We start from the raw sequence: 19,178 nt of genomic DNA, 5'->3' as shown, positions 1-19,178 counted from the left end.
TTTTTTTGCATGTGTTTGATGCTTTTTCAGTGTTTCAAGTCGAAAATATATGCATATTGCCTTCTACTGCTCAACCTTAGGATAGCTTTGTCACAGCCTATAATTTGCAATGTCCACACAAAGTATCGCCAATAAATCACAAGTGTGATATAGCTTGTCTAAAATATATGCCTATGATATGCCAAACAGCGGCTAGAAAAGTGTTGTTCGACACAGGGGCAACAATCAACCAAACACCTATCCAATAAAGATACATCTAATACATGGCGTGACTAACCATAGTCATGATCCGAACACCACCTGCAATTGTCCGCTCTAGCTACTACTTCTCTAACTCCATCAAAAATATTTATCGCTTAAAATAAGATTTGATTAAAATTCAAAAATTCCGATTGTCAATGATTTCTTAAATAATTAGTTTAAATGCAAGAAAAATGATGCACATATATTCTACTAGAAAAGTATCATAAACTTGTTAGATTTTATAAATTTAATTAAATCTTGTCTAAACAACGATGTCATTTTTTGGTAGTAGGGGTTCTAATTGACGGTCATGGGCTCATGGCGCCGCTCGACAGCGAACTGAAAGGCACGACAACATGGCCCATACTATGGCCCAAACGTACGCTAGACTACTGTTCAGGCCCATACTAGATGGGCCTCCCGCTCTGTCCTGGCCCAACTAAAACGGGCCGCACGCAGCTCAATGTAGTAGTGCTCCACGCTGTGGTAGGCCCGGGCCCAACGTTCAACGTGCATCACAGTCATCTCATCTCAGCCCGCTCCGCCCAAAAAACCAAAAAAGAAAAAAAAATATCCAAAGGACGGCTCGATTCGCCGCACGAACTCCGAGGCGCACGAGCAAATGCGCGGCCTCGCCGCCGCCGCCGCCTCCTCCTCCTCGCCGCGCCGGCCTTCGAGCGAGGGCCACCGCCGTGCCCGCCTGTAGTCCGGCGTGAGCCGAGGTCTGCGAGCTCCTCCCGTTGTCCCCCGGGAGGGGGTGGGGGGGAGGGGGTGGGGAGGGGCGGGGCTAAGCTGCTTTGCCCCGCGCAGACGAAGGGCGGGATGAAGGGCGGCCAGGCGGGCGGCGCGACCCCGGCGAAGAGGCGCTGGAGGAGCGTGGCAGCCGCGAGCGCCGCGCTTGCGCTGCTGTTCCTCTCCGTCGGCGTGCCGCTCGCCGTGCTGCTCGGCCTCCACCAGCGCTTCCCGTCCAGTCCGTACCCACGCCAAAAACCCTACCTATCTCTTAAGTCTCTCCGCTCACAGATCTGGGCTCCTCGTCCGGTTCACTGGCTTGCCAATGATCTCAGGATGCCTCAACTCTTCTTCTCCAAGTTCTCCTGACTCATTTTTTTTTTCTGTTTGGCTTTTGATGTCGCAGTGTATTTGGCCGACGAGGGCGCCGTGTCGGTGAGTGCCAATTGAGATTGAAATTACTTAGCTCATGCTTAATCCATTTGGTTTGTTTAATCCATTGCTATTAAGATTTTTTTTCCCCCACTTTTCTGATGCACAGGTGTTTGGAGGCCGTGAGGGTGGTAGCTGGAAGCTGAACACCTCGCAGGTAGGGATGCTCATCATTGCCATTTCTGGGATATTTTTGTTCCGTTACCTGAAATGTCCCAATCACATGGGCGTGTGGTTAGTTGTCTTTATCTTAATCAGGGTATTGTCAATGATGGCCAGTGGGCTACTCTTGGAAGAGAATTTAATCTTTGGATCAGTGATGCGTGTTTTTCTTTCTTTCAGGAAAATGACAGGTTGCCATTCAACGACATGAACAAATTTCCACCATTAATTGAAAAGGTTTGCATCTGCACGAATAGGACGCAACTGTTTCTTCTCTTTCCTCGTGCGAGAAATTTTATCCAAGTAATGTGCTTGTTGTGCGTGGTTGTCATGCCAATTGTGGTCTCATGGGTAGTGTTTGAGTGGCATTGCCTTTCAGTACTGTTAGAATCTATTTGGGATCACCTAGGTCTAGCATCGATCAGGTATACTATTTGGAATGGAAGAACAACATTTGCACGGGTGGTAAAACTAGGGTTAGGGTTAGAGCACCGACCAGTGGAGCCGCTCGCAGAGGAAGAAGACGATCCGGCCATCGTCGCCGTTGTTTAGCTTGGAGCTGACAGCGGCGGCAGTGGTCGGTGATATCCCGGTCGTGGCGGCTCCGGCGAGGCTGAGGCGCGGCGGTGGCGTATCCCGTCGCTGGCTGCGCCTCCCTTGATCGGATTAGGGTTTGTGGGGTGGAGTGGTGGCGGCGAACTCTGGAACACGTGCCGAGCCAGCCTCCACCCCCTGTTTATATAGCGCAGGGTGACAGGGGCCCACCAGCCTACTTGGGCTGGACGCCCCCGATCAGGGCGCGACCAAGGCCTATTAGCCGTTGGGCTAATAAGACTGGAGATCAATCTAACAAGTACATGGTCCATGACCCCATTTTTCTGGAAATGTCAATCTGATGTTGCCTTGTCTTTGATCTTGTTTCACATGGCCCCCTTTTGCATTTATACTGCAATCAAGGCGTTGGTTCCTATCTTTTTGGCATGGCAGAGCTTAAGGGGGTTCTCAACTTCTACTATCAGTATGCTTTGAAAGTTTACATTTTATCATCCTGCAAATCTTGTCTATTTATCAAATCATGCATATTTTAATTGCAATTGCCAAGTCATCTAGATGTTCGTTGACAGGACTTGAGTAAAACAAATACCAGTAATTCTGAGGCAGAGAGCAATTGGATCAACAGTCAACCAAATATTGACAAACCAATTAGCAATACCTCAATCCATCCAGGTAAGCAGGGCCCATTTGATGTCCACTTATTTAGTATAAAAAATTTAGATACAAAGGTACAACTTTAATTCCTCTTTTAACGTGCAGACCTTATCGAGCAAGTCGTGATTTTTGACGATTCACCATTATTGAATGTAAGAGCTAACATGCTTTACAATTATTTTGACATGCCCTTGTCTGTTCATGCAGTACATATACTTGCCATTTCACATGAATATGTGAGCAGGTTATGCAATATGCACATTGCTTTTGCAATATTTTGAAGAAACATCTCAAGAATCCTTTGTAACTTGTTGTAGTCTGGCAGAACTACCATATATTACATACATTCTTGTTTGATCTTTGTATTTTATTTTCACTTACTTTTTCAGATTACTGATGCTGATCATAAGGAGAATTTTGAACAAGGTTTACCTGGTGATGAGAGTATAAAATCCTGCCAGCTAGAATTGGGAAGCTATTGTGTTTGGTCTGTAGAACGCAAGGAATTAATGAAAGATTCTATAGTGAAGAGACTTAAAGATCAGCTCTTTGTTGCAAGAGCTTACTATCCAAGCATTGCAAAACTTGAGGGGATGGAAAAACTTTCACAGGAAATGAAGCAAAGTATCCAAGAGCATGAGCACATACTCAGTGAAGCCATATGTGATGCTGATCTTCCTAAACTGTAAGTAATCTTACATAAGTACTTTCTTTACTTTTCATTATTAAGTCACTATCTTTAATCCATAAGGCACGGTACGATTAACTTCAAAACTCTGTAGTTTCCCACACATAAAAATGTTGGGTATTCTAGCAGCCTGGCTTTGCATCAAGCAATGGTTAACTAAATCCTTCTAAACTGTTGTGCTTAATTGAAAGGATACACTTGATTGAGCATTACTGAAGGATTGCTTAGGATTTATACCTTCCCTCACCCAAGATGTTTTATAGTTCTTATTTCAGGAAATATTTTGGCAGTCTAGTTTGAACTGTGATATTAGGATTAACAGATTATAATATTTGTAGCAGCAAGTTCTAAATGAGTGGACTGATGATCTGATGTCTCAATATTCTATACATACTTACTTGACACAACATTTTTTTTGCATAGTTGTAGAGTTTGCTCATGTAGTGATGCTTTGTTACTTTTGAAGTCATGGAGTCAATATGGCAAAGATGGCAAAGACAATAGCTGCAGCAAAATCATCTCCAACAGAATGCACTACCTTTGAGAAAAAGCTGAGGCAATTGCTTGATATGACTGAGGATGAAGCTCATTTTCATGCAAGACAAGGTGCATATCTTTACAGGCTTGGAGTTCAGACATTGCCTAAGACCCTCCATTGCCTTTCGATGAGATTGACAGTAGACTACTTTAAGTCGTTTGCTGACATGGAGCACTCTGATACGCAAAAGCTTGAAAATCCAGTTCTCCAGCACTATGTTATTTTCTCTACTAACCTTCTTGCATCTTCCATGACTGTCAACTCGACTGTGATAAATTCTGAGGTATGATATTTTTTTATAATGTAGGCTGTTGACCATATGGAAATTCTGCATCATGTCACTCACCAATTCTTTTCAGTATTTCAGGAATCAGCAAATATGGTTTTTCATGTTATTACTGATGCACAGAACTTTTTTGCATTTAAGAATTGGTTCATCAGAAATTCTTACAAGGATGCTACTGTCAATGTTCTTAATTTTGAAGATTTCCAAGCAACACATTTTGATAATAGGAGAGTTGAACACTTATCACCATCTGAGGAGTTCCGGATCACATACCGTAGCAATACCCGAAAGCGGGACACCGGGATGAGAACTGAATATATTTCAGTGTTTGGGCACTCCCTTTTCTTACTTCCTGAACTGTTTAGCAATCTTAAACGTGTAATTGTTTTGGAAGATGATACTATAGTCCAGAGAGACTTGTCACTTATATGGAATCTTGATTTGGAAGGAAAAGTGATTGGTGCTGTACAGTCTTGTCGAGTTAGATTATGGCATCTCAAACCATACTTGGTTGAATTCCCATATGATGCTAGTTCATGTATCTGGATGTCTGGAGTGAGTGTTATTGATCTCAGTAAATGGAGGGAGCATGATGTGACTGGGGTTCATAATCAAGTACTACAAAAGGTTAGTGTTGAATAGTGATGCTTAGTTGCCTTTTCTTGTATGTTTCAAGAATTTTTTTAAAAAAACTAATTTTGACCTTGTATTTCACATAGGGAGTTTTACTCATGGCCAAAGTGCCAAACTCTTGATTCTCTGTTTGTATTCCACTAAACTTACCCTGCTGAATTGTGACCTTAACTAATATTAAGATGGATTTCCTTGAACTTTGCACACACAATTTGCTGTACTGTCTGGGAGTAGGAAGCTGGAACTGGCTGGTTGATTTAGGATATGCAATTTTCTTCTTACGTGTTAATTGGCTTGTTAAGCCAAGAGCTGCAAATATTTGACCTGATACATGTCTCACTTTTGACAGCTGCAGCATGGCACTGAAGCGTCATGGAGAGCTGCAGTGCTACCTGCAGGCCTTCTTGCTTTTCAAAATCTGGTCCATCCTATTGAAGCACAGTGGATCCAGTCTGGTCTTGGTCATGACTATGGAGTTAATCATGGTGCTATAAAGAAAGCTGGCATATTGCACTACAATGGCAACATGAAACCTTGGTTAGAACTCGGCATACCACGATACAGGAAATATTGGAAAAGGTACCTGCCAAGGGATGATCCATTTATGATAGATTGCAATGTGAATCCATGAATAAGGCAATTTTGTTTGTCCTGGAGTTTGGAAGTTCATGGGCTATGAATGGCACCACCTTGTGCAATATGGGAAGAGTTTGTAACTGTATGAACGGAAGAGGCGGGAGATTTGATGAGAGGAGAGATGCTTCAGTGAGCGCCGCACCAACTAACGAGGGTTTTTCAGGATGTTGTTGAGATACCAAGAGAATTGATCTTTTTGCAAACTGGCTTTATACCGTAGTTTGTTACATTTGTTCTTTGAATCAATGTACAGTAAGGACTGGGCAGAGGTGCTGATTTCTACACCAGCATCACAGCATGGTGGAGGATGTTGTAGTTTAGAAGAGCCTTTTGGGCTTGTAGATTCACTAGATTAGGTTCTTGGGGAATTGACCAATTGTTTTTTCCTGCATATATTCTATGCTCGTTTTGTTGAAACCATGCTTTCAATTTGTTGACGCCGTTGATACTGATTGCACCTGTAGTCATGCAATGGAAAGATTTGTCGTCTCTCTCCAAATGCACATGTGATGATCAATTACTCGTATTATTTCCTCAAGTTTTTTTTGTGCATAGGCTGCTCTCCATTTCTTCAATGCAGTAAAAAGATTGCTAGTAGTAACTTTGCTGTAGAAACAAGCATAAGGTAGAAATATACCAAAGCTGGCCACTGACGAGTTGGCCCAGGAGACACAGTGCATTACATACGTAAACGTGAGTGATGAGACAAAATGTTTACGTGGGCCCACTTGCAAGAGACCAGTCTAGCTTGGCACGGCTGCTTAATCACCGTGCGATTTGTGCTAATCAAAAGGATTTGGTTAAGCTCGCGTATGGGGCGGGGTGCACAACGTCCACGCGGACACCGCGTAGAGCGGGGTGCCCTTCCACCCCAGCCGCACCGTGCCGTCGGCGTCGTCCGCCACCGTGTAGCCCAGCCCCGCCGGGCACGCCCCGGCCACCAGCTGCGCGCGCCCGCCCCCGGCGGCGGCGTGCATGAACCCGTGCAGGGCGAGCTCCGACTGCCAGCTTCCGGGCCTCTCCCGGCCGTTGCTCCGCGCCGGCCCACCGACGGCGAGCACGTTCGCGATCTCCCTGCCGAGCACACCGTGCTCCGCCAGGTGCCTGCTCGCGTCCTCGCCGGCCGGCCGTGACGCGCCCAGGGCGTCGAACACCGCCGAGTAGTGGTGGAGAGCGGAGACGAACCGGTCCAGGAAGCGCCCGTGGCCGCCGGCGTCCCCGTGTGCTCGCTCCGGCTCCACGAGCGTCACCACCTTCGGCTCCAGCCACCGCACCAGCCGCATGGCGGCGCCGTCGACCCCGGCCGCGTCGTACATGGAGTGGCGCAGCCAGTGCACGGCTACCACCTCCCCCGGCCTCCTCCCGGGCACGTCGGCGACCGCGTCGGCGTCTCCCGGCCGCTTCGCGACGGCGTAGAACTCGAACGACATGCACAGCTTCCTCGCCAGACCGGCGAGCTGGTTGCCGGTGTCGTGCAGCACCGACGCCGACATGCCGAAGCCGGTCACGCGGATCACCGGGGGGCCTCCCGGCCGCGCCGCCAGCGCGGGGAGGAGCGAGAGCCACTGCAGCGCGCCGCCGGGCACGACGTCGAGGTCGACAATGTGGACGAGGCGCTTGCCGTGGAACGCCTCCAGGATGGTCTGGTTGCACGCCAGGTAAGCGAGCCTCGCGAACGGCGCGACGTTGTACAGCGCCCGGAACGCGGCGTTGATGGCCGCGCACGGCGGCTGCGCCAGGGGCGCCGCGACGCCGACCCACGAGCCCACCAGCCGCGCGGTCATCGCCCTGACGAAGTAGGCCACGAGCCGCTCGCCGCACGACGCGGCGTACGGCGAGGCCATCTGCGACAGCTCCAGCAGCGTCCCGTTGGCGTCCGCGAGGTTGCCCACCGACATGGCCGCCGCGCACTCCATAAGCAGCGAGATCATCCGCACGCCGTGAGCCTCCTCCTCCTCCACCACCTGCTCGGCCCCCGCCATGGCCGTCCTCTCCTCCACCGCGCCGCCTCCCTCGGAGTACACCTCCTTGCACGCCCTTAGCTCCATCGCCCGGGCCGCCGCCGCCGCCGGCTCGACAAACTCCGGCGCATCGTCCTCGCCGGTGCAACCTTCCCTGGCCTCAACAAACTGATGGTGATGATACAACAAAGGCTGTTGCAGTGGCAGGTTGCTGCTGCTGCTGCTATAAAGATACTGGTGATCATGAAACTGCATCAAGCCTAGAGAATCTTGCATGTTTGAGCCTCTTCCTGTCATCGGTGTCAGTGATCATCAAACTAGGGTTTTTGCATAGCTTAAGATGAAGAAAGTAAAGTGTTTGTATATATGTCATGTGCTAGCTTCATTGCAAACGCATTAACTAAGAACGGGTGTTAAAATCTTAAATAATGAGGATATCTAGTGCTTGTCTTTTTATAATTTTTTTCATTATTATTTATGTGCTTGCTTTACAATTACAAAGAGATTAGAGCGCTCTAGTTATCATTTGAGTAGTATTACTAGGTCAACCTGGAAGCTAGTTAGTGGCAGTGTGAGAGCAATCTACACGGCAGGAATCTGCGAAACAGAAATCTGATGATTCTTTGGCTGTATCCAGATTGGCCCGTGTAAGGCTTGGCCGGCACAAGCGCCAGCAGAGTTGCATGGTTTTGGTGCATGATTCTTTGGTAATTTGTTAATTAGCTCGTAGTTTCACTTATTACCTCCCAGATTACTTCTGTTTCAGATTATAAGATATTTTAATTTTTTTAGATTCATACAAATATTGATAAATCTGGATATAGTTTTTTACTCTTGAGAAAATATCTCTAGTTACCAAAATTTACACTTTAATTTTTTCTCTAGTTACGCTTTAAATTTTTTACCTCAAGGTATAAAGTTACCGGAGATATCAAACCCCCGATACTTTTGTGATGAGACGTGTATAACAACCCGGATTTTCCCAGAAAAATCAGATGTAAAATCATTAGGAAAATGAAGGAGCAAAGCAACTCGATCTGCGTCTCTCTGTACTACAACAAAGCTCCTGCATAACAGTTAAGGCTGACACTGACACTTCAGATTACAAGACTCATAGCTGGACAAGTCATTCTGATGTGTAATCTTGCTAAAGGGGAAAAGTGGGTAGGATGTGAACTCCTAGGGAGGTTTCATAGTACCATTTGATGATTGTGATGTGTAGTTTTTCTATGTTTTTCCCAAGAAAAAAAACGAAACCGAGCTACTAGAAACCACAGGAAGTCACCAGTTCATCACATTTTATGATTGTGATGTTTAATTGAGAATTGAATAAACAAGTACTTCATCCGGATTTAATAATTAAAGCTATTAAATTTTGGACATACATTTGATTCGTTTTATTACATTTTTTGCAAAAAGAAAAGTACAAGTCATACTTAAAATATATTTAACAATAATGCTATAATAGTTAATAATTATAATTACGTATTTAAATGGTCAAACATATGTTTGAAAATCAACGGCACCTAGCTTCTTCCTAATGGCGAGCTAATCGCTTGGTGAACATCGCCGTCGAGTTGATGAGCCAATTACCATGACGACGATTAGCTTCGTTTACAGGCAACGAATCAATGGCTGGCGATATCATCTACCAATTTAGCCAGCTATCTTGCTTGATTCTTCAGCTACTAACTAATTGAGTAATTGGCCGGACTAATTGGCATCAGGCAGCAGAATTCCAGCATCAAGCCACCGGTGCTACTGCCTCCACATGTCAAACTCATCGCTTCCTATGTGCTAATTCATACTGAATTCATAGTGGTTTATAAATATGTTCAAGCGTGATCTATTAATTTGACCTGGTACTCTTCTTGACAAGGTTTCATGTATCCTGCTAAATTAATTCAGGCTGACAAGGCCGTGCGTAGATATATCGTGCTAATTAATTCAAGATATGCTATCATCGATCGATGACAATGCAGTTAAACTAGTACTGAAGCTGAAGCTAATGATGATGCCTGCCGCTTGACTTTGTCTGCACTTGCATGGACCCATGCTGGAGATATTGCTGAGACAAACCTGGCAAACTGACGAGGATCAGAACCCAAATCCAAGTGATTATTTAGTAACCGACTGTGTACGCACGAGTGGTTTACAGATAAGATTCAGTTTAGTTAATCATCAAACAAGCAGTTCAGGCAACGTTCATCTCCTTGACTTTTTTTTATTTTATAAATATTTTTAATAAATAATTTTATTATTAAACCTTAAAGAATAAATTTCGCTATATAATTTTTTTTGCCACGCCACCAACACTAGTGTGCCAAGACAACGTTAACCAGGCCTGGGGCAAGTAGGACTTAAGCCCCAGGCCTAGATTTAAATTCTCACTGAAATTAGGTAAATCTACCATAAGTTCTAAAAATAATTAAGCACGTGGTAACTTAGCTCTAGGCTTAAACAATTTCTGGTTTTGCTCCTGCTTGCCACGTCAATGACACTGATATGGACAACGCTGCCACGCCAATGGCAAGCCTGTTGCGCCAACCAACTTATGTGGCAGTGTTTGCCTTGCTACGCCACCAACACTGATGTGGTCAAAAGATTCATACAATGAAAATACTTTTATTCTAGGTTTAATAATAAAATTATTTATTTAAAATGTTAACAAAATAAAAAAAAATCTCCATCTCCTTCCGTTTAAGTCCTAATCTGTCTTGACGCATTGGCTCCGCCCAGTGCTGGACATGGCCTTCACCATCCCCTTGCAGATCTTCCGGAACCAGAGGAGGTTCATCACCGACATCGCCGGTGGCACTGCGAGAATGCTGTAGAACCCCAGCCGGAACACCGTCCTCACCTGCAATTTAAACAGCTAGGAAATCATTTAGTACACCGCCCCAAATATGCAGTCTCATCTTTTCATTTATGTTTATATTTATAAGCTAAAATTTGAATTTTTAAACTTAAATTTAGAGTTAATTTTAAGTTTTTTCATCAAAGTTTATTTTTTAACCTTTGATTTTAAATTGATAAGAAGGTATATATAAAAGCTTTATCTACCAATTATTGGTTAATCACCAATAAGCCGTTTCGCTTATTCTTACTATTAAGCCAAAAGATGGAACCCTCAAGAAGATGATTGGTTGATTATGATTACCTGATCGAAATGTAGGTACAGATGAGCGAAGAAATATACGAACAGTAAGATCCGAGCAACCTGCATAAGAACAAGATGATCAGTAACGCTTAATTACATATCGACCAAGTCTTTTTAGGTGAACTGGTTTGTGCATCAAACTACACGGAGAACATATGTACAAAGAGAAGTCATACCAACCACCCAGCAAACAGTGCCACGCCGTTGCACAGGTAAAGCTTGGAGTCCTTCCTGCCTGCAAGATCAAGGTACCTGCATTTTCAGGGGAAAAAAATGCATGAATTGTGATCTCAGCCATGAATGAAGTGATGAACAAAAAGATTATTAATTAGAGAATTCCTTATGATAATCGAGAGGTGTCAAAATTTTAAGGTAAATTTTGCCACCTCTTGTACCGGATGTACTCTAAAGTATCATTCTAGTATTTTCTTAAGGACCATGAAAATCAACTGATAATTACTCCCTCTGTTTCACAATTATAAAATTTTTTAGTCTTGTCTAGATTCATTAGATGTTAATGAATCTAGACAAATATATAAATTATATACATTTATCAATTGATAAATTTAGATAATAATAGAAAGTCTTATAATATGAAAGATGGATAGTATTAATTAACAATGTGTGAACGGAGTGAGCATTACCATCTGAGGTTCACCAAGGGAGTGGTTGCTTCAGCTAAGAGGGCCATGAGGATGTACACGTGTCCTTTGCCACTCAGCAGAGCAAGAGAGATCGCATACATGGAGAGTCCATGATGCAACAGCTGAACATATTAATGCAATCAGAATAAACGAATAATGTCAACTCTTGTCATGGAATGGAATTACAGTGAAAAATAAGGGATAATTCAGAATATTAACACTTACATATTCCTTTCCTCCTAGAGAAGGGAAATGCCACAGGATCATTAACAAATCTGTCAAGAAGTAACCCAGGGATACCTGCCAATAAACAAAAAAATTGGAGTCAGGGGATAGATAAATATTTTTCTCCATGGTTTCCTGGATGCATAGATATTCAAAATTACCCCAAACATGGCATCAGACATCCATGATTTTCGATCAATTATTCTGATGGCACCATGGACGTCATTACTGAAGAGGTCAGATATCACCAGCAGATAAAAGGAGACTACAGCAGCAACCAATGCGTGGAATGTAGAGAATCCCCTAAAACATGGACAAAATGAGTAGCGTGAAGGTAATTAAATACTAGAATTAGTTCATTTTCATATAATACTGCAATTAGTTGGTAATAAAAAACATGCCAAATATGTGCTAAAAAAGAACCTGCCAAAGAAAGAAAAACAAGCTAGTAGCTCCAAATTTAATCACCTGTTGTTCCACTCAACTTTGTGCAATTCATTCAGTCCATTGTAACCCTTGTAGCACCGAGAGCTAACTTTGCGAGTTATATCATATACCTATAAGAATGAAGTGGCATCTAGTCAGTGGCATAATACAAAGTATAATGAATAATAAATCCATGTAGTTAATTTTAGCAACATACCCTCTTCTTTTCCCCCTATTTTTTCTTATTATTTAGCATGCATGTAGTTCTCAAGCTACCTAGCCTAAGATTGGAGGATGGAAGGCGACATATTTTTACAAGTAGTCAAGTAGATCAGGGAACAAACTGATCAGCAGCATTATTGACGGCACAATTCAGTTAGCTCCTCAACTTTTTATGGGAGCAGAAATCGTCAGGTCGTTGTACTTTCTAGGTGTGGTACACTGCCATATGTTGTCTTCAAAATTGAAAAATAACACTGATATAAGTAAATTAGTGATTCACAAATCGCTCATAGTTTTATTATACCCTAGTAGCAACTATCAAGGCTAGTTTGCATGCAACAAACGTCTGTCTACAGTCTATTGGTCCAACTAAGTTATCATTATCTATGGACAGATCAAATTCGTCCATATCTTTTAGTTTCTGCTTATGCTTATAAGCTAAAATTTAAGTTTTTAATCTTAAATTTAGAGTTGATTTTGGACGATTTTCGCCGTAGTTTATTTTTCAGCCTTGATTTTTAAATCACTAAGAAGATATATATATATATATAATTTACTCACAAATGATTTTTCGTTTATAAATATGTTGTTTGACTTTATTTCATAAAAAATAAAACCTCTTTTAGCACCTTACCTTCAATAAGAAGGTAACCATGTGTTCTATAATATACTCAACTGGTAGTAGAACTAATCTATACTATTTATTTTTATAATTCAATAAATTATATGTATTTATACTACCATGTTAACTATTCATAGCGTAATATTTTGTTCCAATAGTAATAGAACTCTAAATCAACCGGTCAAAATTTTTATACCAATAATAATGCCGGTAGCATAATACTAACAGCAAATAGCACCGTACCCAGCTCAAAGGGAAGCACGAAAGATAACCCATCTCGTTGGTCAGAGCATGGAAATTTTGCAGCAACATCACGTTCTTACGTATACCAGTCCGATCATTTACCTCACATCTGGGTGACTAATTAAGCAGCGAAAGAGATTGGAACGAGCGAACAAACTTACAGCGGCGCACATGAGGATCCCGGCGAGCACCGAAGCCGGCCACACGATCTGCTCCTCGGGCCCAAACCTCACATCCATCCCCCGCCGATCAATCCGCTCGATCTCCTCCTCCTCCTCCTCCTCCTCGTCTTCGTCTTCGGACCGGCCGAGAAGATGAACTCAACTCCCAGATCCACCTCCAGACGCCAGAAAACCCAGAATCCAAGATTATCCCAAGCATCCAAATCCAAATCGTTGCTTCTGCTCTCTTCTTCTGCAAGTTCTCGGTGTCCCGGGCGTTTAAAAGGGCGAAGAAAAAAAGTCCGAGGAGGTGTGCGCCGGCGACCGACCGATCGAGGACGATAGCCGAGTCGCCCATGTGCAGCAAACTCTTCCATCTCTTCGTTTTCGCCTTGGAAACTCTCTCATGTCCTGCCGCCAGCCGTCTCGCCGGACTGATCGACAAGTTGGACGGGACTTCACTAGAATCACTCCTGACTTGACCGGTCCAATTTGTTGGTCGATATAATAATGGTTTTCTTTTTTCTACCACCACCGACGTCAACGTTACAGAGGACTCGGCCCATGCATGTTTTGGATGGTCGATCTAACAGACGGTCTTTAATCCATTGTGTCTACAAATTTTATGTATAGAAAATTTACGCATAGAAACAAATTTATAGCATATAAAGAATCTAATAAAAGAAAAATATCCCTATGTAAAATAGCATCTTAAAAAATATATACAAATATTATATACTGAAAAGCTATACCTATAAAATTTGTAGATATAAATTCTGTATACGTAAAATTTATACTGTATATACGAAGTGATCACACGGGTTTAGCCTACTAACGTTCACCCGTTAGCCTTTTTCATGCTTTGGATCGCCAGCGACTCAAACCGGCCCACATCAATTTGGGCCACGGAACCTGGGTTGAGTTGAGTTCGCGAGTGACGCGTCAAAATTAGGCAGTGTCTCGAGGGGGCGGGGCATCCGCACGCGCCACGGGGAGCCGGCCAAAAACGAGAAGCGCACAGCCAGCCACCGGCGCGCGCCACCAGCCAAAAACTATACTCCCTCTCGCCGACGTCCGTCCGTCCGTCCTCCACCGCGCGCGCGTCCACGCCCCGTAGCGCCCACCCCGTTCGTCCCATGCGCCGAGATGGCCCCGATCCTGCAGGCGGCGGCGGGGACGGACGGCGCGGCGCCGCTCAAGAACGCCACGCTCCAGATGCCGCGGGCCGGCGCCAACGGCACGGCCGGGTCCGGCGCCGGCGCGGTGGTGTGCTACTCGCCGATGATGGTCACCGCGTACGGCATCTGGCAGGGCGCCAGCCCGCTTGAGTTCTCGCTCCCGCTCTTCATCCTCCAGGTCACCATCATCGTCGCCACCACCCGCGTCCTCGTCGTCCTCCTCAAGCCCTTCCGCCAGCCCCGCGTCATCGCCGAGATCCTCGTACGCCCGCCGCGCCGCCGGCGCCATTGATGCTTCTTCTCAGTTCGTGATGACGCGCTGATTGATTGACTGTCGCTGCCGCCGTCGTGGTCGTGCAGGCCGGCGTGATCCTGGGGCCGTCGGTGATGGGGCAGGTGTCGACGTGGGCGAAGACGGTGTTCCCGGAGCGGAGCCTGCTGACGCTGGAGACGGTGGCGCACCTGGGCCTCCTCTACTTCCTCTTCCTGGTCGGCCTCGAGATGGACGTGAACGTCATCAGGCGGTCGGGGAAGAAGGCGCTCATCATCGCCGTCGCCGGCATGGCGCTGCCGTTCTGCATCGGCACGGCGACGTCGTTCATCTTCCGGCACCAGGTGTCCAAGAACGTGCACCAGGCCTCCTTCCTGCTATTCCTCGGGGTGGCGCTCTCCGTCACGGCGTTCCCGGTGCTGGCGCGCATCCTCGCCGAGATCAAGCTGCTCAACTCCGACCTCGGCCGGATCGCCATGTCGGCCGCCATCGTCAATGACATGTGCGCGTGGATCCTGCTCGCGCTCGCCATCGCCATCTCCGAGGTGAACAGCTCGGCCTTCTCCTCCCTGTGGGTGCTCCTCGCCGGGGTGGCCTTCGTGCTCGCCTGCTTCTACGTGGTGCGCCCGCTCATGTGGTGGATCATCCGCCGCTTCCCCGAGGGGGAGACCATCGGCGACGTGCACGTCACCCTCATCCTCACCGGCGTCATGATCGCCGGCGTGTGCACCGACGCCATCGGCATCCACTCCGTGTTCGGCGCCTTCGTGTACGGGCTCGTCATCCCGAGCGGCCCGCTCGGCGTCGTGCTCATCGAGAAGCTCGAGGACTTCGTCACGGGGCTTCTCCTCCCGCTCTTCTTCGCCATTAGTGGCCTCCGAACCAACATGACCAAGGTGCGCGACCCCATCACCGTGGGGCTCCTCGTGCTCGTGTTCATCATGGCCAGCTTCGCCAAGATCATGGGCACCATCCTCATCGCGGTGTCCTACACCATGACGTTCCGCGACGGCGTCGCGCTCGGCTTCCTCATGAACACCCGGGGACTCGTCGAGATGATCGTCCTCAACATCGGGAGAGACAAGGAGGTGCTCGACGACGAGTCGTTCGCGGTGATGGTGCTCGTGTCGGTGGTGATGACGACGCTGGTCACGCCGGTGGTGACGACGGTGTACCGGCCGGCGCGGCGGCTGATCGGGTACAAGCGGCGGAACCTGCAGCGATCGAAGCACGACGCGGAGCTCCGGATGCTGGCGTGCGTGCACACCACCCGCAACGTGCCGTCCATCATCTCGCTGCTCGAGCTGTCCAACCCGACGAAGCGCTCGCCGATCTTCATCTACGCGCTCCACCTCGTCGAGCTCACCGGCCGCGCGTCCAACATGCTCGCCGCGCACCACACGGCGTCCAACCAGAGCCGCAGCGCCGCCGGGTCGCTCCCCGGCGCCAGCGACCACATCTTCAACGCGTTCGAGAACTACGAGGCGAGCGCCGGCGGCGTGTCGGTGCAGGCGCTGACGGCGGTGTCGCCGTACCAGACGATGCACGAGGACGTGTGCATCCTGGCGGAGGACAAGCACGTCTCGCTCATCGTGCTCCCCTTCCACAAGCAGCAGACGGTGGACGGCGGCATGGAGCCCATCAACGCCTCCCTCCGGGGGTTCAACGAGAGCATCCTCGCCTCCACGCCGTGCTCCGTCGGCATCCTCGTAGACCGAGGCCTCAGCGCCGCCACGGCGAGGATGGCCACCGTGCACCACGTCGCGCTCCTCTTCTTCGGCGGGCCCGACGACCGCGAGGGGCTCGCCTACGCGTGGCGGATGGTCGAGCACCCGGGCGTCTGTCTCACCATCGTCCGCTTCATCCCGCCGGGCTACACGCCGCCGGCGCCGTCACCGCCGCAGCCGCCGGCGCCCGCCCCCCACTCCCGCGCCATCACCATCGTCCAGGACGCCGCCAAGAGCGAGCGCCAGATGGACGAGGAGTACCTCAACGAGTTCCGGTCGCGCAACCTCGGCAACGACGCCGTCCTCTACGTCGAGCAGGTGGTGGCCAACAGCGAGGAGACGCTCTCCGCCATCCGCAACCTTGACAACGCGCACGAGCTCTACATCGTCGGCCGCCACCCCGGCGAGGCCAACTCGCCGCTGACGTCGGCGCTCACCGAGTGGATGGAGTCGCCGGAGCTGGGCCCCATCGGCGACCTCCTCGTCTCCTCCGAGTTCTCCAAGATGGTGTCCGTGCTGGTCATGCAGCAGTACGTCATCACCGCGCCGCTGCCGGCCGGCGTGCCGACGACGGAAGACCCCGTCCGGCAATACCTGACGAACGCCAACCAGCGGCCGTCGGCGGCGGTCGGCGGCAACAAGATGGGCGCCGCCGGACGCGGCGGATGGAGCGGCGGCGGCGGCGGGTACTGACCTCCTCTGATCGAGAGCTACACGCATCCATTTTGTTTTAGGGATTTAATTTGCTGTGTAATACTACAATTAATTGTAGTTGATCCATCGTAGATGTCGTGTTTAATTGGTCAGATTTGTGATTGATCCCTCCGGTAGTGTGAGAGGTGATTGATTACATGTAAGGACTTAACTCTTCTAGGTTCTCAATTAATTGTTCTTAGATATGTTTAATGCGAGATAGATTTTTCGATTTCGTTGTATCAGAATTCAGAAAGTTGTCAAAGCAAGAACAGGATATATCCGCCACATCTTTTCGCTTTTGCATATGTTTATAACCTAAAATTTAAATTTTTAATTTAGAGTTCTTTCATCGTAATTTATTTTCCAGTCTTTATTTTTAGATCGCTAAGAACACGTATATAAATGTTATATTCATAAATTATTTTTCATTTCTCAAATATGGGGATGACACATGCTTTTGGAGTTGATTTTAGAGTTCTTTCATTGTAGTTTATTTTTAGCCTTCGATTTTAGATCGCTAAGAACACATATATAAAAGTTTTATTTATAAATTATTTTTCGTTCGTAAGTATGTCGTTTGACTTTTTCGTTTAAAAAGCGACGTGGGGATGACGCATGCTTTTGGTTTGGACTTGGGAGCATTTCGACACTATCTTTTCATTTATGTTTATGTTCATAAGTCAAAATTTAAATTTTCAATCTTAAATTTAAAGTTGATTTTGAGTTTTTTTTAAGTATTGAGTTATCGCTGCGAATACGTATATAAAAGTTTTATTCATAGGTTATTTTTTAGTTGTAAATATGTCGTTTGGTTATTTTACGAAAAAGCCAACCAATCACCCTTTTCGATCTCCGAATTTTGCCTGAAATTCGGAAAACATAGATACGATGTGCAGAGACCTGAAGGAACTCGGAGAACATGATGCTCAACTACAGTGTACAGAGACTACAAGATGCAGAGAGCCATCAGAAATTAAGAAAAGTTTACAGGGAAAATGAACGGCATCCTCAACGGGCCAATGTTTTCCAGCCCAAGAGCTCAAGGCCCTTACCTCTTTCACGACACCAAAGCCCACAATGATATGCTCTACAATGCAGAAAATTAAAATAAAACAAAACACTGCTTGAATAGCACCGCAAATGAAAATTCTTTGGACGAATTTCACAAAAATTCTTTGAGATTCGGGCTAAATTGAAATGAATTTTTCTGGGGGTTTCGAATGGATTCGTACCATTTCAAATTTGAAATAAAAAATATTTTTAAAAATTCATATAAACAGGAATATTATTACTTTTTAAAAAGTTCATACTTAGTACTTCTACACGTCTTTTCACAGTTTCTGCTCCCATAACTTTTGACGTTCCTCAATCCATCTCCTTACATTCAGTGTGCATTCACACTTCCATGCATTTTTCTATTTTTCTCCTTATTTCTAACATTATCCCATTTTTGTTGTATTTCCAGAGAAAATAATTGAAATTCCAAGGAACCGGAAGAAATTGGAACAAACTGAGGATTTTTAGCAATTTGATCCCTTCATTCATCGTATAACGAACTGTTCAAATTTATGAGGATTTTGATCAAATTTGTTCATGGTCAACAAGTCTCCGAATGTTTGAATTCAAAATATATTTTTAAACATCCTTTGAAATCTCAAATTTCGTAAGTAACCACGAAAACCGTTCTCTCACTAGGGCTCACATTTCAAAGCCTCGACAGTATCCTAAACCCCAAATTGCACACGATGTGTGTTTGGTTTAAGGGAACATATATTTTCCAAACCTATTTTTTGTAATAATGAAGTTGATCAATACAACAGGGAAATACTCTGTCTTATTATCCCGTTTAGTTCCTAAAAACATCACATGAATCTTTAACATTTAAATAAAGCATTAAACATAGATGAAATAAAAAAATAATAGTTATAGGAGAAATTATGAGACGAATCTTTTAATTAAGACTAATCAGTGCATGATTAGTCATAAGTGCTACAACAACCTACATGTGCTAATGAATGATGAATTAATTAGGCTTAAAAGATTCGTCTTACGGTTTATAGGCGAGCTATAAAATTTATTTTTT

The 19,178-nt window shown here is 46.0% G+C and overlaps 4 protein-coding genes across 5 annotated transcripts; 2 read left to right on the top strand and 2 right to left on the bottom strand.

The window, feature by feature from the left end:
- The first annotated feature begins 808 nt into the window (after window positions 1-808).
- LOC102705079 (probable galacturonosyltransferase 7) lies at window positions 809-6,070 on the top strand. Of its 2 annotated transcripts, XM_006655366.3 has the most exons (10): window positions 809-1,213; window positions 1,382-1,410; window positions 1,517-1,564; window positions 1,750-1,806; window positions 2,694-2,796; window positions 2,884-2,930; window positions 3,168-3,463; window positions 3,933-4,287; window positions 4,372-4,917; window positions 5,273-6,070. In XM_006655366.3, the coding sequence occupies exons 1-10, from the start codon at window positions 1,066-1,068 to the stop codon at window positions 5,552-5,554; spliced, it is 1,911 nt and encodes a 636-aa protein (XP_006655429.1). In that variant the 5' UTR covers window positions 809-1,065; the 3' UTR covers window positions 5,555-6,070. The 2 variants fall into 2 exon arrangements, with proteins under 2 accessions (XP_006655429.1, XP_015692434.1); XM_015836948.2 differs by lacking the exons at window positions 809-1,213; window positions 1,382-1,410; window positions 1,517-1,564 and adding an exon at window positions 1,579-1,641.
- Window positions 6,071-6,359: 289 nt separating this feature from the next.
- Window positions 6,360-7,817, bottom strand: LOC102704811 (protein SCARECROW-like). Its single transcript, XM_006655365.2, has one exon. It carries the CDS (start codon window positions 7,815-7,817, stop codon window positions 6,360-6,362), a length of 1,458 nt encoding a protein of 485 aa, XP_006655428.2.
- Window positions 7,818-9,830: 2,013 nt separating this feature from the next.
- On the bottom strand, window positions 9,831-13,582 carry LOC102704145 (TLC domain-containing protein 4-B-like). The gene is made up of 8 exons (XM_006654494.3): window positions 13,224-13,582; window positions 12,018-12,106; window positions 11,711-11,852; window positions 11,550-11,624; window positions 11,325-11,446; window positions 10,857-10,932; window positions 10,681-10,740; window positions 9,831-10,380 (listed from the first exon to the last, which is right to left on the bottom strand). Exons 1-8 carry the CDS (start codon window positions 13,299-13,301, stop codon window positions 10,228-10,230), a joined length of 795 nt encoding a protein of 264 aa, XP_006654557.1. The 5' UTR covers window positions 13,302-13,582; the 3' UTR covers window positions 9,831-10,227.
- Window positions 13,583-14,369: 787 nt separating this feature from the next.
- On the top strand, window positions 14,370-17,302 carry LOC121054499 (cation/H(+) antiporter 15-like). The gene is made up of 2 exons (XM_040524421.1): window positions 14,370-14,663; window positions 14,762-17,302. The coding sequence occupies exons 1-2, from the start codon at window positions 14,370-14,372 to the stop codon at window positions 17,090-17,092; spliced, it is 2,625 nt and encodes an 874-aa protein (XP_040380355.1). The 3' UTR covers window positions 17,093-17,302.
- Window positions 17,303-19,178: the final 1,876 nt, after the last annotated feature.

The sequence above is a fragment of the Oryza brachyantha genome, chromosome 5, assembly GCF_000231095.2.
Source record: "Oryza brachyantha chromosome 5, ObraRS2, whole genome shotgun sequence".
NCBI classification, from domain to species: Eukaryota; Viridiplantae; Streptophyta; class Magnoliopsida; order Poales; family Poaceae; genus Oryza; species Oryza brachyantha.
This window is presented reverse-complemented; position numbering and strand designations above follow the sequence as displayed.

Excerpts from the sequence above, each read along its gene's own strand:
- LOC102705079 (XM_006655366.3), top strand. The coding sequence starts at position 1,066 with ATGAAGGGCGGCCAGGCGGGCGGCGCGACCCCGGCGAAGAGGCGCTGG. Across the intron at positions 1,565-1,749 it reads GGAAGCTGAACACCTCGCAG|GAAAATGACAGGTTGCCATT; the intron begins GTAGGGATGCTC and ends TCTTTCTTTCAG. Across the intron at positions 3,464-3,932 it reads GATGCTGATCTTCCTAAACT|TCATGGAGTCAATATGGCAA; the intron begins GTAAGTAATCTT and ends TTACTTTTGAAG.
- LOC102704811 (XM_006655365.2), bottom strand. The coding sequence starts at position 7,817 with ATGACAGGAAGAGGCTCAAACATGCAAGATTCTCTAGGCTTGATGCAG.
- LOC102704145 (XM_006654494.3), bottom strand. The coding sequence starts at position 13,301 with ATGGATGTGAGGTTTGGGCCCGAGGAGCAGATCGTGTGGCCGGCTTCG. Across the intron at positions 10,933-11,324 it reads CCCTTGGTGAACCTCAGATG|GTACCTTGATCTTGCAGGCA; the intron begins GTAATGCTCACT and ends CTGAAAATGCAG. Across the intron at positions 10,741-10,856 it reads CACTGTTTGCTGGGTGGTTG|GTTGCTCGGATCTTACTGTT; the intron begins GTATGACTTCTC and ends GTTCTTATGCAG.
- LOC121054499 (XM_040524421.1), top strand. The coding sequence starts at position 14,370 with ATGGCCCCGATCCTGCAGGCGGCGGCGGGGACGGACGGCGCGGCGCCG. Across the intron at positions 14,664-14,761 it reads GCGTCATCGCCGAGATCCTC|GCCGGCGTGATCCTGGGGCC; the intron begins GTACGCCCGCCG and ends GTGGTCGTGCAG.